At 47.1% G+C, this 25,455-nt stretch overlaps 1 protein-coding gene across 1 annotated transcript in view; it reads right to left on the bottom strand.

The window, feature by feature from the left end:
• The window catches only part of LOC135909546 (uncharacterized), a 53,861-nt gene extending 47,042 nt beyond the window's left edge, over positions 1-6,819 (bottom strand). The window contains exons 1-2 of the mRNA XM_070527333.1: positions 6,630-6,819; positions 4,768-5,074 (exon numbers count right to left, since the gene is read on the bottom strand). Of these exons, the coding sequence (XP_070383434.1) occupies positions 4,768-4,797 (30 nt within the window). The 5' untranslated portion in view covers positions 4,798-5,074; positions 6,630-6,819. The remainder of the gene's footprint in view (positions 1-4,767; positions 5,075-6,629) is intronic.
• Between the last annotated feature and the right edge of the window lie 18,636 nt (positions 6,820-25,455).

Raw genomic sequence — 25,455 nt, 5'->3', positions numbered from 1 at the left:
TTGGCCGGCTCTACCGAAACGACAGCATCCACCGACAGAATCACAGGAAAGTTTTTTTTGACAACCCCCAATGTCTACTCTCAGTGATTTCTGCGAGCAAGTCAGGCAGGTGACTTATATGCTGCAATCGCTAATTAAAACAATGCGCATCAAACTGAAGAAGCTGCAAACCCCTGCAGCTTGAAGTACTCTGCAAATACTAGATGCACTAAATCCAGTGCTTGCTAGCATCGTTTAAGCATCATGGCTCGACCAATGTTCCCCTTCCGCACTGAAGTTATAAGTGCATCGATCTTTCAGTGGAATGCTACGGCTCTAAGGACCCGTATAGCAGACTTTCGCCAATTTGTTTTTCCAAATCGCTTTCTCATACCGGTAATTTGCGAACCAAATACAGTACCTCCACTCAGACTATCCGGTTACGAATCTTTCGTCTCGTCCACATGCGGCGCGAGCACGAAAGTAATCATCTACATCTGCACGGACTTTACATTGGTCGCTAACGCGGTACAGCCTCATGACGACAACCAATATGTCCGCCTGCATATCCAAAAGAAGGATGTGTCATTTACACTAATGGGGCCTACAATGGCCCCATGATATACCCTGGATACCTTTAGTGCTGCTCAGCATGGCTAAATTATATTACCTGGGAAGGTTATGCAAACTTTTGCCTAAATACTTATCTCTTCTTAAAATCCGATAACATTTAAATGCACTTTCGTGAAATATCAGCAACAACGCTGTGGATCCGTAGCTTTTCCGCAAGCAGCCAACACGGGGCAGCCAATAGAAATATTTTGGTAGAGAGACCGATAATGACTGTGAGGGTCAAACCAGAAGAAACATTTTTGAAATGCTGAGTCTCACTGTTTAGCGCACACCATGATGATGGCGACCAGAATACACATTGGAAGCTTCGTGCGCATGAGTGGACCTAAATAAGTCCCCTACATTACCATTTAATTACAGAAGGCGAAAGCAAACTAACGACTCGACCCCTTGCCAGGTGCTTGAAATTCCAATCTTGATGTTCGAGATCCTGTCATGGGCCCTGTTTGTTCGTCGCTTGTCGGCATCTTCTCGTCTTTTGTTGTCACAAGTTCGATTGTCATCACAATGTTGTAGTGAAGCAAGAATCTGGCAGAACAATCAGGCCATCCGAATCCCTACACGAAGTTGCAAGGTGGCGTATAAGGGCTCATTGGTCAAGACGTGTAAACCGGGCGGGTTGGTATTAAATACTCATGAAAATAGGCCAAAAGAACGCAATTATTAACGAAAACGAGGCGTTCGTCCCGTCCTGCCTTTTTCATTCGTTGTTGTATCAGTCTGTTTTCGCAAATATTATTTGTTCATCTGCCTATTCCAAAAATTTATGTACTACGTGACGCCCTTCGTCAGACTGATGTTCCACAGTCAGCGCCATGCTCATGACTGCTGCTGGCTAATGCTCCTCTGACTAGATCTCGTACCCATCAACAAATTCCCAGGAGTGTAAACGTGTGAGCAGCCGTCGCCCTAGCTCAATTATTAGAGCAACGCATGTGCTGTGCAGAGTGAGTTTCCCCACCATCCGCGGGCAAATTAATTGCATTATTGTCCTTTTTCGTTTAATTTGTTCTTATCGTTTGCATATTCTATATTATAAATAAGACATGCTACCAATATTCTTTCTTTGACTTGAGGAGCTGTTTGCTTCGTAATGTCGCAATGTAGGGAAGCCCATGAGAAATAATTTTTGAAGATGAAGGAATGACTGCAGCATGGTGGGATTATTTAAATAGACTGCTGTGCAGAATGAGCTTATTTGCTCAATTAAATTATTCACCGATAGCAGAGCAAGTGACCTGATTACCAATACAAAACACTCTTGACTTAGATGCTCATATGAATTGATGGCTGTTCACGCCGGAGCAACAACTGAATGAAGGCATATAAAATTTGGATATAGATATGAGACGCCTCCGATTGGCAAGGGGTATTTCATTGCAGTGTCCACCATATGAACATCGGTCAAATAGAAAACGAACAAGGAGTGCCAAGCAGTACATTATTTGGCAATCAACATGTGTACTGCCTCCCTGCTTTGGCTTTGTCCGGTTTGTTTCAAAGTTATTTACTGCTAGCTACGAAGAGAACCGCAATAATGCCAAAAGGACGTAGTAGCTAAAATCTTCATTAGCAGGGTTCCGGACAGTGCCAAAATATGTTAACGTTATGCTCTTGGTTTCAATAATAGGAAATAACTAACAGCTATACTGCCTGGATAAAGGCCTGCCTATTAACTTCAAATGCTATTTATATATATGCTACAATACTGAGCTTTCAGTGATATCCTATGTGTGTTATATGCCATACAATACAGTCCGCGTCAGCTGTAATCACTTTTCAAGTGCCACGTGGCGATGCCACGGGTTTATACTAGAAATTCGTTTTAATTGGCAATCAAACATGTTGGTTTTATAAACCTTGCACTCGCAAGCAATTTACTCGAGTGTAAACTTGGCAAGACTAACATTCTAAAGATGTGCTTTAGTTGGGATTTAAAAATCGTGCAAATATCTAGTCAACATAGATTTCAGGCAACATGCCATACGTCTGTTACGCAGCTTGTCCAAACCATATCAATGAATAGGTGGGAAAACGAGTGCTAAAGCAAATTCATCGAAAATGAGATACGTTAGCGAGCCAAAATGCCGAGTAGAAAATCGGCAATTAATCCATACATTCATCAAGTTCATGAAAATATATTTGCAGAACGTAGTGATATTACTGTTGCGTTCTCAAGCCAAAATAAATTAACAAGCCTTGGCGGGAAGAGCGGATCAGGCTCACAATCTCTTTCTCTTTGATGCTTTCAGATTTACTCTGCTTGGGCGGCTCTAATGGCTGGACAGGCGCGCCCACGGCGAGCCATTTCACGTATGAGTTGTCGCCGTGGCTCGTCGAAGGCTGCCAGTTACTCGAGGGAACACACAGTGCGTTGCCGTCCCATCTGTTTTCTGAGTATGTACTGAACCCAAACGAAGTCGGCGTACCTCTCGCGCAATACTTCCCTGTGCTTTTCCACCCCGACGGAAGCAAAATGGCTCTGATTGGTTGCGCGCGTTATGTGAGCGCGCGCCTATGCAATAGTAATCCTTGCTAGAAGAAGAAAAGGGGGGTTAACCAAGGGACCGATTTTACTAACCATAAAAAAGCCAACAAACACACCAAGTTCAACTCAAGGAGAATTATTTTTACATAATTTCACTAAATAATTTCATAACTTTTATATTTAGTTCTACTTGTGTGTACAAGTATTCTCTCCTGTCTTCTTGGTATATTAGCTTGTTAGCTACTCATGATATGGAATCCTTGATAATGAGTGACGCTCCAGCGCCGGCACAGCTGTCAACTAATCAAGCCACTGTTTACTGCAACTGCTCTCCTTCGTGTTTTTTTCTTCGCGTGACGAGCAAGACAATGTCACCGAAACTTCTCAGCCAATACAAGCATACAAACGTCGCTTGAAAGAGGAGCATTTCAATGGTTTTCGTGCAATTTACTGCAAAACATGTGACTGTCGACCTATGTAACGATAGTGTGTTTCTGGATTTGCCAAACTAATCATTTACGCAAAACACAACCATCTGTGGAAAAACATTTATCATGAAATCATCCATCTTATTTCGAAAGAATATTGTGGAAATGGTTGCACATGAGATAAATGTTAATCATGAGCAAGGTCCCCTAAACGTTGTGATATTGTTGTTGGTATGCTTCCCGGCACATCTTTTATTACGCATCCATTAGGCGAAGGTATATGTAGGTTTTGATCCCGCAAATCAAGGTTTCACTGATAGTTTGTATGATGTGCGCGTGTGTGCTTGGCGTCGCTCTTTTATCCAGTATCGGCTCGGCTATGCTTAAGACCTTTACTTAAAAGTCGCAATTACGTTTTCTTGGTACTGCCAGCACAAGTGCAGCTCTTTGAGAACGTGTTCTGTAACGCGATATTTGTGACTGAACGGCGGATTCGTCAGCGAGAATATTCACACTAGATGAATTGTTTGTGCTATAAAAGGAAGCACTTTAGAAACTACTAAATAAGGTAATTAGAATATGTTCTATTTCGTTTGAGCGGGTATTTCAACCACTCGCATTGCCTCTATTCCATATATCGTAAAATTTGCGCATTGCTGAAACACTATTGGGTGTTTGAGGAACTTATGTGGCATACACTAGAATATTTATTTTTTATATATTTATTCAGTTTACCCTACAAGCTCGCAGGAGCATTCGGTAGTCGGGGAGGGGGGGGGGAGTTACCAAAGTATGACACTGTACTGTAGGTAGACGTATTTTATACAATTCTGCCTTACGTTTTGCATCGTTTGATGACAATACGTGCACAACGCAAATATATTGGTGTGTTATATACACTCATCATTTTTAAATGTGTGCCTGTTGTTTAATATGCTGAAATAGGCATTATGCAGATAGCCAACGATGAGACGCAGGAAAAGGTCTCAAAATATGTTCTCATATATATCGATGGCTTGCCATTATTATAGAACTAGGAACGTAGAATTAGGCATGAATCATGCACAATGGCAGCTTAGTTCTCTTTATTTCCTCTCGGAGGTGCGTGTAGCACATGCGAATGAAACAAAGAAGTACGCAAACATCCCAATTAACGGCACTCTAACTTTGTAAAGTCGTTCAACATTGCTAGATGTCTGGAGCATTGTTAATGCAATTGGTTGGTTTTCCACTACTTACGTGTTCCTTCCGGCACTCCGGCTTCATCATCGGCAAGCATTAGCTTAAGGCGGCAGGTCCTTTGATCCAAGACTTTGAGGTCTGGAAGAACGCGCACCCTTATGATTGCTTCGTTTTGCTGGCCGAGCATCATCCTTCGTGTATGTGCGCCAACCAAGCGTTCCAAACTCAGGCCTGCGATATGCATTCGTCCATTCGCAACAGCGTCTGAGGCGTCATCCTCTGTCGCCTGCTGCGGAGATAGCCTACCGTCATCCGGTGCATTGGAGGCGCCGCCTACGTTTCTCTCCTGTGTACTGTCTGAGCCCTGGAGAGGAAACATATGCGCTGTTCTGGAGCAACAAAAGGAAATTGGTGAACAAAGTGCAGCAGGCATTACATGGCTTCAAGCATTTGCAGTGCCTCCATTACTAGTTTATTTTATTCTGCAGAAACGGCTGTGAAGCTGAAAGTTGGAAGCCACCTGTTGGTGAATTCTTCATCGCCCTGCAGTAACAGTTTGGTTGAGCGACGATGTAAAGACTGAAACAATGTTGACCACTGCAGGTTCTTTAAGAAGCCCGTAAATGGTAAAAGCACGCATATTTTATTATTTTATTAGAATTTCTTTAACAGCACAGAAAATGTCACCGTGCATAGACGGCGGCAGTTCTCTGGAAGAAATAGTCGCTGCGCTAATTCCTATCCGGTGGCGTCGTTCTCACAGTAAGTGGGAGCCGTATTGCCCAGCAACCCGTGCTACCAACACAGGAATATTTCCCTACATCTAGAGATGTGTAGTCCGCTCTAGCTAAAGGGGCAATTTCTCGTAAATAAAAGGAAATTTTGTAGTAAGGAGAAACAAATGCTTCGATGCTGCGACGATAGATATGTTGAACTGCTACCACGAAGGCATGTTTGCATTCCTATGGGCACAAGCTATCCCTACGTGAACATACTACGTATGACTAATGATCGCGGTGCAGCGTAGGGAGGAAATATTGCTAAGTAAACTATGAGGTAAAGGTGCCTTTTGATCGTTAATAAACTACTGCTGCGGCCAATTGTGGTGTTTATTTCTGCCTGTTGTGAACCAAGTATTGACGTGTAAAAGGCGAAAAAGAAAACTTTTGCTGTAACATCAAAAAGCATAAGAGAACATCGCGCCGTCAGCACACAGACACTCAGCACCAAGTACGATAAGCCGGTGGCTGTGCTGAGAGTCTATACATGCCTATACTAAAATATAACACGAAGTGGCAAATGACACAGCAACCTCGACAGAAATAGCAGTTGTGACGTGTAGGGCCAGTTTTCGCATGCAGGAAAGTTAAAGAAAACGGCCATGTATATTCGTACTGTAAAAGACATACTCTAAGTGACCTTAAGCACGTAATTGCGGGTGTGCTTCACCGGTACACTGCAAATGAGAAAACCCATTGCACATGCTTGACAGCTTTACAAAGGTGTCGTAAAGTCGCACACTGCATGGCCACGCGTATTCCTTTATTGAAGGCCGGGCACCCATTTTCTGTCCAATTTCAGAAAAGGTTCCACGTAATCAGTCAGTAAGGATCAGTCAGTAAGGAAGATTGCGAAGACATCGCCCTGCATTTTTAAGTACGTGGTGCAACTTTCATAGAAACGCTATGACATATTGCAGGCTTGAGATCTCAGGCGCTACAGTTACGGGGACGATGTATTGGTTATTAGTAGTCAAAATAAGCAATGTTCATGGGACGCATTCCCTGAACACAGGAAATTATGCATGTCAGGAAAGCCGGCACAACATTGCTAGCCTACCGACCCCAAAAAGTGGTCCTGACAAGAAAACTAGTCAACGTCGCCGAGAAAGCTACAGACAGCAAAGTACCGGCACTTGCCTGCGTCCTTGACAATGATTTCGCTTGTATGGGCGCATCATCTTCGAAGACTGCGTGTACTTGATCACCATCTCCTTGCATATTGATATGTCGTTCCCACCGTGGATTTGTGGTTCCGAGCGTTCGAGCAGATCGTTGGTGCCACCGTACCCTTCCTTGCTCGGTCTGTTCTAGACATGGCGCTAGAACAACTATTTCGAAGCGCATGTATGAAAAGTCACGTGTCTCAACAGAAGTTACGGCACATAAGCAGGCGATGCTTACGTTGCTCGTGAGACGGTGAGATAATATTATTTCGCTTTTCATGCACCTTCAATTCGGATAGCGTAAAGATGATATCAGTCGTTTCCCATATATTCGATGAGACACGCAGTGGTATTCTAGCCGTCGGCTTTGTGTGGAATCATATTTGTTTGCTTGATATATCCCCTCTCCACTGCGTTTTGCAAAATGTACTTGCAAGATTGGTTAACTTTAAATAATATATAAAAGAATATGGTATAGAATAGCAAGCTGCTGGGCTTGTTGCTTTCCAATCATTTTTCCAAAGGGGAGCGAAGGAGCGTAGACGAAAAAGGGCACGTGGGCTGGAAACCAGCTCACTAGCAACTAAATATATTTTCAGGACAAACCACCAGGAACGCTATAGCGCATGCGCCGCCTACGAAAATAGTGAAAAGGATAACTTTTTTTGTATATAAAAGTCGCCGAACAACGGAGCATGCATCACTAGATCAATAATGATGGTTTTTGTGGGTGATAGCCGCAACGGCACGTGCAAGTGGCCTCACATCAAACATTCCAAAAAACATAAGAACATAAGAAGGCATAAGAAGAACAAGCCCTGTGAAAAGAAACACCTGAAATCCCTCGTCTCCTGTGCCGCTGAAGTCGTACGTGCAGGTTGTCTACCAAGCGCGAAAAGCGGCAATTCTCAGGGATTTTGAATAGTCTGGAAAAATTAAGCGAAAACTCAATGAAATTGTGCTTCAATCTAGGCAAATTAGCTATCAGTTCATTGAAAGGGAATGAAATTCGCCCTACTGCTGGCTCGAGTAACAGACAGGAATCGTAACAAATTGTCTTACGCCGTCTCGTCAGCTGGAGCAGTTGCAGGTGTACAGTGAACGACCGATTTTCCGGACGCCCGATTTTTGTGAAATGTCCGATAAAGCTGGCGGCTTCGTGGCACCACCACGTGCCCCATAGAGTCAATGTATCAGAACGTCTGTAATTTCAGACCCGAGAAACCTCCGCTGCCCAATTTTCCGGACCTTTGAAACGACCGCAGGTCCGAAACGGCATTAATCAAATGCAAGACCGCTGTTCTGCTTATCTCGCCACCTTGAACCAGCGTTCACGCCCGCAGATCCGCTGGCAGCCGAAGCAACCAACGCGGCAATGTTAGGCTTAGCTGCTCCAACGTTCGCTATTATGGTTCTTGCCGTTCAATGCCGTGTTTTTCATTGAAAGAATTCGCCGCTGTCAGTTGTGGCACAGACTCAGCCTATGTAATCATCGCGATTGCCTTCGAAGCATCGAAAGCATGCGCATTGCGAGCATTAAAAACAGCACTAAGCAACAGGACGAGTGAAGGGACACAGAGAACAAGTGTTTAAATTAAATTCAATTTTGGGGTTTTACGTGCCAAAACCACTTTCTGATTATGAGGCACGCCGTAGTGGGGGACTCCGGAAATTTCGACCACCTGGGGTTGTTTAACGTGCACCTAAATCTAAGTACACGGGTGTTTTCGCATTTCGCCCCCATCGAAATGCGGCCGCCGTGGCCGGGATCAAGTGTTTGACGTAGTAGTTCTGGGGAAACCCGCAAAGTGAAGTAATGAATAAAGGGAAAATCAGACATCCACCCGTTCGTAACAATTGCTACCAAGGAAACCCACACGGGTTCCTCGAAAGAAAGGCCTCAGAGTTGAAGAAAAATTCGTTCAGGTCCGGGACTCAAATCCGGGACCACCGCCTTTCCGGGGCAGCCGCTCTACCATCCGAGCTAACCAGGCGGCTAGCAGATGGCAGGGCGCAGTCGAATTTGTCGACAACACGAAGCAAATGCAAGTGTTTGACGTAGTAGTTCTGCGGAAACCCGCGAGGTGGAGAGAAGTAATGAATAAAGGGAAAATCAGACATCCACCCGTTCGTAGCAATTGCTACGAGCGGATGGATGTCTGATTTTCCCTTTATTCGCACAGAGAACAGCGCTGACTAGCAACCAAAGTATCTTTATTTTTTCGATCAGCATATATCTACTTCGTCGCTATCTCAACCCATAAAATCAACAGAATTGAGCATGCGCAGGGGGTATTGCAATTAATGCGATAGGAAGGCAATCTCCTTCGGAAGGAGATAAATATAGGGAAGGCTTACACATGCTTCGCCACTAACATGAATGCGGAAAGCTTCGCAAATAAGGCGTGCGCGGTCATCGCGGTATTTTGACAGGTAGGTCACATCTTTTAAAGACGGCTTGCAGCCGCATTCATTGCAATGCAGTGATAACTGAGTATCTTTAGCTCGTTTTTGAAGTTTGAGTGCTCACGCATGCGGTCATTCATGCAACTCCCCGTTTGGCCGATATAGGAACGCTTGCATGACTGGGGAATCTTATACACCACACAGTCACAACAGTCAGTAACAAACCTGGGGCTGCGCTGTTTTTTTAAAACTTTTTTTGTTGTTCTTAGTTGTCCGATTGACTGCACCCAAGCGTTTTTATATCAGCTGCATTTATAGGAAGCAGTGCTGAAAGGTTTTGGGCAAGGGAAAGGGGAATAACGGAATGCTGGTTCTGGAACAGCGAGAGAGAACGGCGTTTTCTCTCCTCGAGATCATATCTAAACGCCATGGTCTCGGAACCGTTCTAACTCCTTAAAGGCCAACTTTAACAAAATTATCAACCACGTAAAAAGCCCCATTTCAGATAATCTAGACATCCAGTAGCCTGGGGGCAAAATTTTACGCCTAAAATACAGGTCAATGCGCCACAATGAACTCTCAAAAACTAAAGTTTTTCATACCGAAACTGCAAAACTAACGCCGCCATCACCGCCCGGCGGAAGTGAAGCACAGTGAAGAATGCAGAAAAACAGCACCCGTGCTGTCTGGTTTCCTTCCTTGTATGCAGTTCCGGTGTATCAGCGAACAGGTGTCGCACGTCGTCTTGCCACAGAGTTAGTATACTTTGATAGCTGCTTCGTCAGCGGCGATAGCCTAGTTGTGCGCCCGCGAATTTCTTTTCTTTCGAAGTATTCTGTGAGTCCAACCTTTTTTTCTCCAGTAAAACTCTTGCTTGGCCTCGTTGGTTCATGCTTGAATGAGTGAAGAGCAAGGCGCAATAGACCAGGACAGAAGAAGAACACAAGCGACAGGACCGGCGCCTCTTTCCACTATCTGGTTGTCGACGTTCATTATCAAGGCCTCGGTGCGTTCTACCTCCGCTCGAAGAAGAGCGCATTGGAACCTGGCCAAGCTAGAGGTTCGGTATAGTAAGGCTTAACGCAGACGCGATCAACGCGTGGCGCAGTTATACTACATTGGCGAAAATTGGATGCTCTACGTTCTTTTGTGTATGGCGCAGGAATCGAACATGTCCTAATACAAACCACAGCAGCTGGAACAAGGTGCATCGCGTGCTAGCTTGGCCGACCAGCAGCAGGCTGTTCGAGTTCATTGAAGCGAGCTTGTTGTGTTTGCCCCTTCGGCATAAAATGGAGCGCTCGCTCGCCCCGCACTTGCCCGGTACAGATGAGGCAACAAACTGACCATGACGCTGCTGCGGATTACGTTTGATGCTGAAGGTAAAGTTTTAGCGATCGTCGCGCCTCCGGCATGATGCATCCGACTTCACCGGCAGCCGCCTGACTCGCTGGTAGCGCCAGACTGGTCGACGGTTGAAACCGATCTGATAACTATAGTCTTCTGTAGTAAAACATTATAAGTAGCTGAGGCTTGGCACGGCCGGGCTAGAGGCGCCATGTGCTAAGTGTAGAGTAACCGCAAGGCTTACGAAAAGGGTTCTACTTAAATTGAGGACGAGGCAACAAGCTATGGAAAGAAGAATGATAGGTGTAACGTTAAGGGATAAGAAGAGAGCAGATTGGGTGAGGGAACAAACGCGAGTTAATGATATCTTAGTTGAAATCAAGAAAAAGAAACGGGCATGGGCAGGACACCTAATGAGCAGGGAAGATAACCGATGGTCATTAAGGGTTACGGAATGGATTCCAAGGGAAGGGAAGTGTAGCAGAGGGCGGCAGAAAGTTAGGTGGGTGGAAGAGATTAAGAAGTTTGCAGGGACAACATGGCCACAATTAGTATATGACCGGGGTAGTTGGAGAAGTATGGGAGAGACCTTCGCCCTGCAGTGGGCATAGCCAGGGTGATGATGATGATGACGGTGATGATGAAACTCACGGCTAAAACCACTCACGGCCACACAGGCCGGATTACGGCCGTGATAAAGCTTCGCCCATTTTGCTCTGGTAGCATTGCATACATGCATTTACTGCCGCTGCATTTACACCATGGCCGCCGCATCGCATTCTCCTCCGTGACAAATGCAGCACGCGGTTATTCCAGCTTCTGGCGCTAATAGCGTCAGACAATTTTTGTTCGTCTACTTTGACACGTCCGTTGTAGAGACGCACGAACTATCCTGAAGATGGTGCACCACCGGATATGAGTGCTGGAGATTATCGCCCCTGAATACCATTTACCTTTCAATGGTACCTTTGGTTTTCGTGCGCCATCATATGGTACTTATAGTCATCCCGAGATAGCGTTCGCTAAGGAAATCTTTATTGATATGTCACTATGCTTGCTTGCTTGGTCCAAACTTTTGGCGCTTACCCTCCACGGGGGGTTGGCCAAGCCGGCGGTTAAAGGTGAAAGAGAAGGAGAGAGAGGAAAACCTAAAGGGAAAAGTAAATTAGGGTTACATATAACGTTCATGTTAATTAAGGAATAGATTTACGTGGTAGATATAGAAATAGAACAAGCATTTCTAATTCATAAAGAGCAACTTTTGAGTGCTTTTTTGGGTGGTATTAGTATAATTTCGAAGACACAACCAACGACCTAATCATATATCCAATTATTGATTTGCAGGATTTGCAGATTTATTTGGAGAAGCATTTAATTAGCGAAAGTGTTGCAGTGGTTGAAGTCCAAATAATAAGACCCGGAGGTTTCGAAATGAAAATTCTACTTTCTTCCTGTGATTTCTAAATCGACGGCATACTATTGTAAAATGATACATGCTTTCGGGGTCGTGGCAGGTAGGACACCGAGGGAACAGTCCCAGACCAGACCTGTATGGGTAAAAACTTGCTGGTGGAATGCGGCATTGTAATATTCATATCGAGTTTTATCATTTACGTGCGGGACACCCATTATTCCTCCATGAAAAGGACAATCGAGAAATTCCAACGTTTCGATTTTCAGTTTTGTGCAATCTTGGAAAAATGAAAAACTTCTAAACCTAGTCGCAGTGACATAAGCCGAACTAGCTATAACGGACATAACAGGTCTATCAAGGGACGTCCGCGCAAGTGTGTCTCCCATTTCGTTTAAAGATATACCGCGATGGCCTGGAAGTCATACGAACTTCATGAGGCTTATGTTTGAGGGGATTAGGGATTTTAATGCATTGGTTACAACAGCGTTTGAAAATGAAGTGAGTGCTGTGCGTACTGACAGTGAATCAGTCACTATAACTGATGTAGGATAGTTTGAAGGATATTTTCGATGAGCTGAGATAACGGCTGATAGTTCAGCAAAAAATATGGACCTGATATCCGGAAGGCGCAATGCATATGACTAGGAGAGAGACTCGGAGAAAAAGTGCCCACACCGTCTATCGCATGATTCATTGATGCAGCAGTAACGATCACATAATCTATTGCCAATTGCGTTAGATGGCCTTTTAGCATGACGTATAAATATGTATGGGGCAGGAGTTCAGCAATTGATGGAAATGTGATCATCAAGTTTAATCTTTCTATAAGGCAAGGGTCATCATCATCATCATCATCAGCCTGGTTACGCCCACTGCAGGGTAAGGGCCTTTCCTCTACTTCCACAACTGCCCCAGTCATTGCTTATTGTGGCCATGTTGTCCCTGAAAAAATCACATCCGCCCAGCTCACTTTCTGCCGCCCCCTGCTACGCTTCCTTTCCTTTGAAATCCAGTCTGTAACGCTTAATGATCATCGGTGATCTTCCCTTCTAATCACATGTCCGGCCCATGCTAATTTTTTTCTTAATTTCTACTAAGATCGCATTATCTCACGTTTCTTCCCTCACCCAGTCTGCCCTTTTCTTATCCCTTAACGTTACACGCATCGTTCTTCTTTTTATAGCTCGTTGCGTCGTTCTCAATTTAAGCAGAACCATCTTCGTAAGCCTTCAGGTTTCTTCCTCGTACGTGAGTACTGGTAAGACACAGCTGTTATACATTTTTCTCTTGAGGGATAATGACAACCTGCTGTTCATGATCTGGGAATGCCTGCCGATCGCACCACAGCCCATTCTTATTCTTCTGATTATTTCTGTCTCATGATCCGGATCCGCAGTCACTACCTGCCCTAAGTAGATGTATTCCCTTACGACTTCCAGTGCCTCGCTGCCTATTGTAAATTGCTGTTCTCTCCCGAGACTGTTAAGCATTACTTTAGTTTTCTGCAGAATAATTTTTAGACCCACCCTTCTGCTTTGCCTCTCCAGGTCAGTGAGCATGCATTGCAATTGGTCCCCTGAGTTACTAAGCAAGGCAATATCATCAGCGAATCGCAAGTTACTAAGGTATTCTCCATTAACTTTTATCCCCAATTCTTCCCAATCCAGGTCTCTGAATACCTCCTGTAAACACGCTGTCAATAGCATTGGAAATATCGTATCTCCTTGCCTGACGCCTTTCTTTATTGGGATTTTGTTGCTTGCTTTATGGAGGACTAAGGTAGCTGTGGAGCCGTTATAGATATGTTTCAGTATCTTTACATATGGCTCGTCTACACCCTGATTTCGTAATGCCTCCATGACTCTTGAGGTTTTTAATGAATCAAATGCCTTCTCGTCATCAACGAAAGCTATATATAAGGGTTGGCTATATTTCGCACATTACTTTATCACCTGATTGATAGTGTGAATATTGTCTACTTTTGAGTAGCCTTTACGAAGATCCTGCCTGGTCCTTTAGTTGAAAGATGTCTAAGGTGTTCCTGATTATATTTGTGATTACCTTAGTAAATATCTTGTACCAACGGACAGTAAACTGATCCGTCTACAATTTTTCAAGTCTTTGGCGTCCCCTTTCGTATAGGTTAGGATTATGTTAGCGTTCTTCCAAGATTCCAGTACGCTCGAGGTCATGAGGCATTGCGTATACAGGTTGGCCAGTTTTCCTAGAACAATCTGCCCACCATCCTTCAACAAATCTGCTCTTACCTAATCCTACCCAGCTGCCTTCCCCCTTTGCATAGCTCCCAAGGCTTTCTTTACTTCTTCCGGCGTTACTTGTGAGATTTCAAATTCCTCTAGAATATTCTCTTTTCCATTATCGTCGTGGGTACTGTATACTGGTACTGTATAAATCTCTATAGAACTCCTCAGTCAATTGAAGTATCTCATACATATTAGTGATGATATTGCTGGCTTTGTCTCTTAACGCATGCCTAGTTCTGATTGTTGCCTATTACTAGTTTGTTGTTGACTGCTTTTAGGATTCCTCCGTTCCTGAGAGAATGTTCAATTCTATCCACAATATACTTCCTTATGTCAGCTGTCTTACGCTTGTTGATTAATTTGGAAGGTTCTACCAGTTCTATTCTAACCGTAGGATTAGAGGCTTTCATACATTGGTGTTTCTTATTGAGATATTTTGCCTCCTGCGATAGTTTACCGGTATTCTGTTTAACGTAGTTACCACCGACTTCTGTTGCACACTTCTTAATGGTTCCCATAAAATTGACGTTCATTGCTTCAACACTAAGGTTCTCTTCCTGAGTTAAAGCCGAATACCTGTTGCATAGCTTGATCCGGAATTCCTCTATTTTCCCTCTTACCGCTAACTCATTGATCGGCTTCTTTTGTACCAATTTCTTCCGTTCCCTCCTCAAGTCTAGGCTAATTAAAGTTCTCACCACCCTATGGTCACATCAGCGCACGTTGCCGATCACGTCCCCATCTTGTATGATGCCAGAGTTAGCTCAGAGTATAGGGTGTATTTCATTTTTAGTCTCGCTATTCGGGCTCCTCCGCATCCACTTTCGGCTATCCCGCTTGTGGAAGAAGCTATTTGTTATGCGCACATCATTATGTTCTGCCAACTCTAGTAATAACTCTCCCCCGCCATTTCAAGAGCCTATCCCATATTCCCGCACTGACTTGTCTCCAGCCTGCTTCTTGCCTACGCTGGCATTGAAATCGCCCATCAGTATAGTTTATTTTGTTTTGACTTTACCAAGTCTTCAGAGAAATTTTCGATTTCCCGGTCACCATGACCGGATGTAGCAGCGTATACCTGTACGACCTTAAATTTGTACGTCTTATTAAGTTTCACAAGGCCTGCCACCATCCCTTTAATGCTATAGAATTCTTGTATGTTATCTGCTATATATCTTTATTAATAAGTAATCCGACTCCTAGTTCTCGTCTCTTCGCTAAGCCCCGGTAGCACAGGACGTGCCCGCTTTTTAGCACTGTTTATGCTTCTTTTGTCCTAACTTCACTGAGCCCTGTTATATCCAATTTACTGCCCTATAATTCCCCCAATAGCACTGCTAGACCCACCTCACTATACAACGTTCTAGCGTTTAGCGTTGCCTGGTTCAGGTTCCAATGGCGGCCTGTTCGGTCCCAGGGATTCTTGGCACTCTCAGCTGCGTCACAGGTCTGACCACTGCCGTGGTCAGTTGCTTCGCAGCTACTGGGGACTGAGGGCCTGGGTTCGGTTGTTCTATTCATACAACAAGCGTATTGCAAGGGTATGGCTACCAAATTATCTCGCCTTTATGAACGTTTAGTGGATGTAGCTCAGCTCTTAGAGACAAAACCTGGCGTATATTTAAGCGGGACGAATGCTTATAGAAAAATGCGCTCATTTCACGAATTGAAAGTAATTGTGGTCGTCTCAAATGAGAATCATTACTGTTTAAATACGTACTTACATTTCGAATGCGAAATTGGCAGGGAAGAGTAAGCAGTCGCGCTTCCTAATAGAAAACATTGTTCGCTGCAAATTTTGGTAAACCAAGACAATTTTGAAGAGCCTCCCTCTCTAGGAGAACCAGAGGGTTAGTTTCAAGCGCCGCACGCCTGAGCCGACACCGACGACACCGGCTTTTCTGCGACACGAGCTCCTTAACGCTGTCGCGTTAAAATAAAGGCTAGTATGCTTCGCATCCTGGGCTTAACCTTAGCTAAGCCACAGCCATTTTTTTTAATGGTTTCTGCCAGGCCACAACCACGTGCCGTTGTTGCTATCACCTATACACCAGCTGTCGTTATTTATGTATTGACCCATGCCCTGTTCTGACGTGATTTCTAAATATAAAAAAAATGTCAACATTTTTAGCGATTCTCGATAGCAGCGCATGCGCAAGAACGTTCCTGGTCGTTTCTCTCTGAAAATATACTTAGTTGCAAGTGAGCGTCTTTCCTGCCCACGTGTCCTTTTTCCGCAACGCTTCTGCGTTCCCCTTTGCAAAAATAGCTAAAAAGCCACACGGCGGTAATTCAATGGTGTGTTGCAATTGACTTCAGTGTGTACAAATAAATCATGGTCTAATTATGAGCGGTATGATTGGTGAAACTGTCTGTTTCACTTTTACCGCAGATAATTGAATTATATATTGTTACTGCGAATTTGTGTGATGTTAAAATAACCATCTAGAGGCGATACGAAACTGCTTCACTGGGCGGGGAGAACACTTACGGGCAGCCACAGGAAAGGAGCTCCCAGTCACTTTGCGCATGGCCTAATCTGCCGGCTGCCTGCTACACCGGTGCTGCATTTGAATTACTACTTTTTCTTTCATGCGTGCTGAAAAGCACGCAGGGTGACTTTTAAATAACACTCTATTGCTAGTGCGTTTTTAGGTCCTTGAGTTGGCGTTTTCGCCTGTCGCACAAAGGCTTCCAGGACAGTGTACTCTCCGAAGCAAGTCAATATGAACGCCTGACGGACTGCATCATTACACCAAGCCCCGCGATACATGGGCTTGCCCGCCCTCAAAATCATAGAGAGTGTGTGGCTGTCTTGCACTCATCATCATCAGCAGCAGCCTGGTTAAGCCCACTGCAGGGCAAAGGCTTCTCCCATACTTCTCCAACTACCCCGGTCATGTACTAATTGTGGCCATGTTGTCCCTGCAAACTTCTCAATCTCATCCTCCCACCTAACTTTATGACGTCCCCTGCTACGCTTCCCTTCCCTTGCAATCCAGTTCGTAACCCTTAATGACCATCGGTTATCTTCCCTCCTCATTACATGGCCTGCTCGTGCCCATTTTTTTTTCTTCATTTCAACTAAGATGTCATTAACTCGCGTTTGTTCCCTCACCCAATCGGCTCTTTTCTTATCCCCTAACGTTACACCTATCATTCTTCTTTCCATGGCTCGTTGCGTCGTCCTCAATTTAAGTAGAGCCCTTTTCGTAAGCCTCCAGGATTCTGCCCCGCACGTGAGTACGGTTAAGACATTGCTGTTATACACTTTTCTATGAACTGATCCTCCCCAGCTGCCTTCCCCCTTTGCATAGTTCCCAAGACTTTCTTTACTTCTTCCGGCGTTACTTGTGGGATTTGAAATTGCTCTAGACTATTCTCTCTTCCATTATCGTTGTGGGTGCCACTGGTACAGCACAAATCTCTATAGAACTCCTCAGCCACTTGAACTATCTCATCCATATTATTAATGAAATTGCCTGCTTTGTCTGCTGACGCATACATCTGATCCTTGCCTATTCCTAGTTTCTTCTTCACTGCTTTTAGGCTTCCTCTGTTAGTGAGAGCCTGTTCAATTCTATCCATATTATACGTCCTTATGTTAGCTGTCTCACGCTTGTTGATTAATTTGGAAAGTTCTGCCTGTTCTATTCTAGCTGTAGGGTTAGAGGCTTTCCTACATTGGCGCTTCTTGAAAAGGTCTTTCGTCTCCTGCGATAGCTTACTGGCATCCTGTCTAAACGAGCTACCACCGACTTCTACTGCACACTCCTTAATGATGCCCATAGGATTGTCGTTAATATCTTGAACACTAAGGTCCTCTCCCTGAGTTAAAGCCGAATACCTGTTCTGTAGCTTGATCCGGAATTCCTCTATTTTCCCTCTTACCGCTAACTCGTTGATCGGCTTCTTATGTACCAATTTCTTCCGTCAGTGTCTTGCATTACTCACTTGCATATCTGTTCACTTTGTTCAATGCTTCGCGCTGTCGCTTGGGTGTTGAATGTTGCTGCCCTGCTCACAGAGCATGTGAAGTGTGTTTGCAGCGTTAGTTGGGTGCCCTGCGGTTTGACGTCGATATTAAAGCAAAGGTTCCGGCACGCAAAGCCCTTCTGGTGACGCCATAAGTTTTTAACTAAAGTGGACACGGGAGGAACCCCGGAATAGAAATTGGTTGTTGTCACCGCTTAGCACTTGTTTGGCTTTTCGGGTATCTAGCACCCCAAACCCATTCTTCCCACAACTAACCTTAGCGCATCTGCAGATCGAACAAGCTTCTGACCGGTGGGACGGATATTGAAATATGTCAAAGAAAGGTCAGAAGAATCAAATCGTAGGTCAGGTCAGCGGATCAGAGGTAAATCACCGCAATGAAGTGCAGTTGCACGAGCGGCTCGTGCAACTGCTAGGTTGGGCCCACGGATCGCTCTCCTGCATTTTTGCCGAGAAATCAGGTATTTTGATACGGTTTCTCGAAATTTTACCTGGGGGTTATTTTTAAACGTGTAGGGAACCGATTCGACGCGAAAAACCGAGAAAAAAGGCCTTATTTCTTATTTTTTCGAGAGCTCTCTTTGCCACCGGCCGCCGGGCCCAATATGGCCATGGCTCGTACCTTTTGAGCCTGGCCCTGCCGACCACGCGCAAGGCGCATAACGTTTCGCCGTCCCCATCCCCCACGCGGCCTCCGGCCGCCGAGGATTCGCCCCGCTCCCGGGGATCGGACTTCTCGGAGGACGGGGACGCGGCGATCGCGCATTTCTGCGACCTAGTTGATCAGTTGCCGGCGACGACAGACAACCAGCCCTCCCGCCGGCGGCGAGGAGGAGTAGGTGCTCTCTTCCGTCTCGGAGGGCACGGCCGTGGCTGTCGCGCTTCCGTCGGACCTCGGGGAGCCGGACCCAGAGGCGTGTGAGGGAACTCGAGGAGGAGGTCCTCACTTTCTGCACGCTGCCGGCGAACAAGGTCTCGGTGGAGGCGCGCAAGTTCGTGATGGCGAAGGTGTTCGAGCTGGTGGCCCTCTGCTCCGACCTGAGGGCGGAGGCGGCCACGGAGCGTGGCGCGGCCCTTGCCTTACAGGGCCCGCTGGTCGAGGCGCGCCCCGGGAGGCCGCGGAGATGCAGAGGCGAGTCGTGATTGCGGAGGGCATTGCGGAGGGCGTGACTGCCGCAATGCCCTCATTGAGTTGTCACGACTCAATGAGTCAAGTCGTCAATGAGTCGTCATTCCGGAGGGCGTGATTGCGAAGTTGCGCCTGCGGATGAGGTTGCCGCGCCCTCGGGTTATGGCGGCACGGATGGCTCGGGGCGTGCGCCCGCCGGGCGAATGGATTACGCGGCCGCGTTGAAAGTGGGCATCGCGCCCGCTGCCGGCGCGGTTCGAGGCGGCCCTGGTGGTGTGGCGGCGAGCGCCGAGGCGGGGAGGCCTGGTGCGACGCACGCGCACGTCGCCTTGCTGACACCGGTGGCGGCGACCGCGACGCCGGCGCGGGATGGCCTCCGGCTGCTGAAGAGCAACATCGACCCCAAGCACCAAGGACATCAAGGACGTGTCGCCGCGCCACACTCGGTACCGGCTGACCGTGTTCACCGATAGTAAACAGTCGCTAGAAAACCTAAAACAGGCGATACGCGCGTCGCACAGAAAGGAAACCCGCACGTGAAGTTTTAGGGAGTCGATCCCGACATCGGGCCCGACGAATTTATCAGAACGCTTAACGATCGCTACCAGGGGCTCGAGCTAGATCTCGAGAAATTCAGGGTGCGTGTCACGTTCAGGGAGAGGGCAGGTATGCGCGCGTACGTGGCCGAGGTTGACCCAGAGGGATACCGAAAGATCATGTCGAGACCGCGTTTCTCGGTCGGTTGGACGTCGGTGTGCGCGCGAGAAGACATGCACGTGCCGACGTGCACGTTCTGTGCGACGTACGGGCACGAGCGTACGACGTGCCCGCACAAGGCGGACCCGGCCAAAGCGCAGTGCATGAAGTGCGGCGGCAACCACCTGGCCGAAACGTGCAACGTGCGAATGGGGGACGCGGCCGTGTGCTGCTCGGAGTGCGGCAGGGCGGGCCGGAACGACACGAGTCACCCCACATGATTCCCCGAATGCCCCGTTCAAGTGGAAATGGTAGCCCGCCTCAAGGCGCGCACCCACTACGGGGAAACAAACTAGAGCGGGCGCTACGGGGAGGGGGGGAACGAAGGAGGAGGGACGCTCGAGGACGGGCGAGCGTTATGGGAACGTCCATTCAAAAAGTCAAATGCAACAGCCAGACGAGATGCGAATAATGCAGATAAACATGGGCCACGCCAGGCGCGCACTAACGGCCGTGACACGTCGAATGGACGAACAAAATATATGAATAGCAGCAATCATTGACCCGCCTTGTACAAAGAAAGTGCGGCCGCAGCTGCTGACGCATTTCACATTCTTTGGCGAGCAGGAAGAACAGCAGGAAGAACTTCGACGTATTCCGGGTGTACATTTCCTGGCGAGTGGTCGCGGTGCGGTGCACGAGAGGGGAACGCACATGGCTGTTGATCGTGGCGTAAGCGCCGCCGCACAGCTCGATGTACCCAACACTGGACGCGATTTCAGCGTGTTTGGACGGCGAACGGACGCAAGAAATACTAATCATGGGCCATGTGAACGCCAAACACGCCATGCGGAGTCCCAGAGTAAACGACAACCGTGGCTCTCGCTTAATCGAGTTTGCGGCGGCGCACGCGTTGGTGGTGCTCAACGACGCGGCATCCCCCACCCTCCCCACTTACTCCAACATGTACACCGAAAGTTGAATCGACGTGACACTGGCGACCCCTGCACTCGTCCGGCGAGAATATAAGTGGCGGGTGTCATCGGACGAGACGTTCTCCGAACACAGTGCAATAGACCTGGTTTTGTACAGTGAAAACAACGTGCAAGAAAAGCGTCTCACCAAGTGCGGCATACAGAACTTCGTAGCGGAATTGAAAAGTTTCGATGGCTCGAGCGGGCGAGCGGAGCGGACGTCAGATCGGCACAGGCGCTCGACACGCTACTCGCCAAAATATATGAAGTCATAGAAAGCGCGCAACAAACACCTCAGGCCGGTTCTCCCGCACAAACCAGGAAAAAGTTTGTGGACCCCGGAATCGCAGATGGAAAAGAAGCGAACACGGGCCTTGCGGCGCAGATGTCAAAGGTGCCGAGATGACGCGCTCCGACCGGTCTACCGGCGCATGTACAGCGAAGCGCTCGTAAAATTCTGCCGAAGAACTGAGCGTGAAAAAGAGAATGACGCACGCGAACGGTGCGCCGATTCCAGCCGCAAATCCGTATTCACAGAACCGTTCCAGGCAGCGTTCGGCAAAACAAAGGGTTGACTGCTTTTGCCGCCGCTAAAACGACCCGACGGCAGCTATACCGAAAGTGTCCTGCAGTCCGCCGAGCTGCTTTTGAACACGCTAATAGCCAAGGACGACACCCAAACAGACCAGCCCATGCACAGGGAAATTCGAGAGCAGGACGCTCAGCCCTACGAATCGCACGGACAGGACCGTCAGTTCACCGCCGGCGACGTTGAAGCGACGCTGGACAAACTGGTGGCCGGATCGGCGCCGGGACCGGACGGCCTAACTGCGGACGTAGTGGCTGCGCTCTGCACGACCCACCAGCGGTTCATGCTAAACGTCTTCAACACAGCGCTCACCATGGGCTATTTCCCTAAGACATGGAGAAAGGGAAGATGCATTTTCATCGGTAAACCCGGCAAACCACCTGACGCGCCTCAAGCATACCGATCCATATGCATGACATCCATACTCGGCAAAGTATTAGAAAGATTACTGTATGGGCGGGGCGCCGGGCGCACGCCGGCGCCTCCGTTCGCGCGGCGGAGCCAATCAGGGGCAGGAGAAGACGCCGAGAGACATCCCCAACGGCCGGACCAGCACACACCTCTACCACTGGGTTCCAAGTGTCCACACTATACCCGATTGGTTTCCGCCAAATAAACTTCTCGGACACTTATTTACCGGGCACGAACATTTTGTAGCATACCTACACAGGTTCAACCTCCGCGCTTCTAACCTGTGCACGTGAGGCGCTGTGTGCGGTGACGTGCGCACTATCTTACCATCTGCCCCAACACTGCGCACGTCGTTCGATAACTATGTGACGTAGCCCACCTGCAGTCTTTGTCTCCTGACAGATACGCTGGTCTTCTAAATTCTAGACGCTCGCGGGCCTTACTTCTGCGACTAGTGTCAAGAATGGCGAGCCGCTGAGCAGGATTGCCACCTTGCCACCCGATTACGACAAGGGGTGCAAGACGCGTACCTCTCCCTCTCCGTCGCTGCAGCTGCGAGGCGTTCAAAGAAGCGGCCTTTGCGCTGGAATCCGCCGCCTTCCTCCAGCCCCTTCGACATTGTGACGGAACTGGTTCGGTGCGTGGACAATGATTCCGGAGTTCCCCAACGCGGAGCTGATTTGACACGCACGGACAAACTGCCGTGGGGACGACGTATTTTGGTGCGTCTCACGTTTTGGCATGGCACGGAACAACCAGCGACCCTCGATCGGCGTCGATAGTTCCCGGAACGGCACCCTGACAACGTCGTCGTCGGACATCAGAGCGCGGTTGCCTTTGTGTACGTAAACTGGTCTGCAGAGCAGCGGCGCGTTGGTGATGAGTAAACGAACAGTCGCCGCGTCGTAGGACCGGCGGATCGAGTGTATAAAAACTGTGGTTGTGCGAATGCTGAGAACACTTCTCTTGAGCAGTCATGTTAGACTGAGTCACTTCTCTCATGCAGTCATGTTGGACTGTTACTCTTTTTCTCAAGCAGTCATGTTAGACTGATTTAATTTCTGTAAATAACCCTCTTCCTCGTTCTCGATGAGAAGCAGTTCTTCACTTCATCAACGATCTCAGCGTAAATAAGTTGGACGACGGCATGGGCCAGCTACCTTCGAATTCATGCCGAACTCCAATCTTGGCAAAGGACCACGGACCATGGGATTGAACCCCCAATCCTGACAACTGGCTGACAGCGGTGAGATGGACTTTGCGACATGGTGCTGTATCTGCGGTGAGTGCTTGGTTTTTGCTTTGACTCTCTAGGCTTCATTTTGTGGTTGTTCTGTTTAGAACAGTAGGGAAGCTAGATTGTTGTGTGTTAGCTAGGTTGTGTTTTACTAGCTAGATTTAGAGAGCAGAATCAAGGCAGTAAAGCAGCAGTCATGGAATTAAGGACACTGCTGAGAGACGAGTTGTTGATTGTTGGTGAGGAACTGGGCCTAGATGTACGCAAGGAAATGCTAAAATCAGAATTATTGCATATCATTTCCGAACAGGCCAGTGAGGAAGGAATTGAACTGGGGTTTGAACTTCTGAAAAAGAGAGAAGAACGAGAGAGAAAAGAAAGGGAGGAACGCGATAAAGATCGCGAGTTAAGAAAAATGCAACTTGAACTTGAAAGCAAACGTTTGGAGTTGTCTCAAGGAAGTGAAGGCGCTCTGGGACGATCAAGTGAGGCAGAATCATACCGCATGGACAGGCTATTAAACCCATTTGAGGTCGGGACCGACATAGGCTTCATCTTCATCTTTACCTTCATACCTTCATCTTTCTCACCGCCACGGGACAGTTCAGGTGTCCACTCAGAATTGAGACAGTTACGGTGCCCTTAATTTACTACCTCCTTTTGTCCTTTTTATAACAAACGACTACTAGTGCTACTACTTCTACAACATTGGTTGGCGCTGGTCACAGCTGTGTTGCTATGATTGTGTGAATCTTGCATGTACCGATTAAGCTCTGGAAATTGTAGGCACCTGTTAGAGAAATCTTCATACGCTCTGCTCAACTTCAAGCTCGGGGGATCAGCTTAGTGTCCTTGTACATACAATTCTCACTCGAGCCACTTGAAAGTGCTTTGTGCACGAGGAATAGATGGCAGTAGAAGACGAAGCATAGTAGGCTGATATAGTACGCTGATACAGGGTTTGTAGTGTTCCTTGAAACCCTTGAATGGTGAAAATACCGTTTCCAAGGCCATTGGAGCCTTTAAGTTTTATGGACTGCTGCTTAAGAGGTCCCTCACTGGGATTGGCCATTTTTGACAAGCAAGCATAGCATATAGATGACACGCTGGCAAATTGTGCCTGCAGAGTATTGCGGCACTGTGAAAACATGAGATTTCTTTAGAGCAAATTCCTCACTCCTTCATTCTCATGGCAGTGCGAACCCAGCCAGAGTGCCACGGTAACATGCACAAATGCCTCTTTGCAGTGCATGTTTCTTCACTCACCAGGACTAATAATCCAAAGTGGAAGAAACAACGGTACAAGAAAGGAGGCAGAGCTTATGTGGCTGTAAGTCTCTCGGCTAAGACGGGGAGGGAACACCGCTTGGGACTAGTACTATAGGGAGAGAGCGTCTCCATCGACAGTGAGGCTCTGCTCCGAGTAGAATGGTAACAGGACAGCTAATTTATTCTATCTGCTTTCTATCTGATTTGAAAAAAATTCGTGTGATAAAACGCTTGTTAAACGGCGCTTTACAGCTTCGAATCTATAGCCAAAATTTGCAATAGGGCCTGGTGTGAGGCACTTTCATAATCCTTGAATTTTGTTTTCAGCTGAGCTTCGTAGATTTTCATAAGCATAACTGAGCACAAGGTTTGTGCAAGCGAACAGTCAAGGCAATCCAGTTTGATTAACACGTTCGTGGTAAGCAGCTAACATTGTACTGACTGGTGATGCAGAAAAGGCTTAGCAAGTGTTGTTTTCTTATTATTATTATTGTTTGCTCCTTAAGGCAAGTGTTTTCATTTCACGCTATCAGTTGTCATGGTGCTCCAATCCTTGAAAATGCTTTCTCAAAGCCTTGTTAGTCTGAAAACCTTTGAACTTTTTCTGCAAAAGCTACTATAAGCCCTGTTCACAGCTTGCTTCTAGGTTATGTAGCCTTGCAGTCTTTTCATATGCAAGGCATTGTCTTGCCTCTCTTGTGCAGCAGCTTCAAAGCAGCAAATATTTGTGCGCTGTATTGTGCATAATTTCCAGGGCAACATCTAGTGTCGGCCCACATTTGGTAAGCATGGCTAGTGGCATAACTAGCAGCATGTTTATGCTTTGATGTCACCTAAAGTGACACTAACAAGAAAAATTACTTGATGTCGCCTAAAGTGACACTGACAAGAAAAATTACTTGAGCTATGTTAGCAAGTTATGCTTCTACGGCACCAAGAAAGTGACTGTTATTGTAAAAAGGGCCTTGGCCAACGAGAAAAAGGTGGGTGGCGATGCCGCCTAGGCGTTTATGCACCAGCTTGTCTTGATGTGATGGATAATGGTGGCATTTGCTCGGGCCTAGGCGA

Source organism: Dermacentor albipictus, chromosome 10 (assembly GCF_038994185.2).
Source record: "Dermacentor albipictus isolate Rhodes 1998 colony chromosome 10, USDA_Dalb.pri_finalv2, whole genome shotgun sequence".
NCBI classification, from domain to species: Eukaryota; Metazoa; Arthropoda; class Arachnida; order Ixodida; family Ixodidae; genus Dermacentor; species Dermacentor albipictus.
This window is presented reverse-complemented; position numbering and strand designations above follow the sequence as displayed.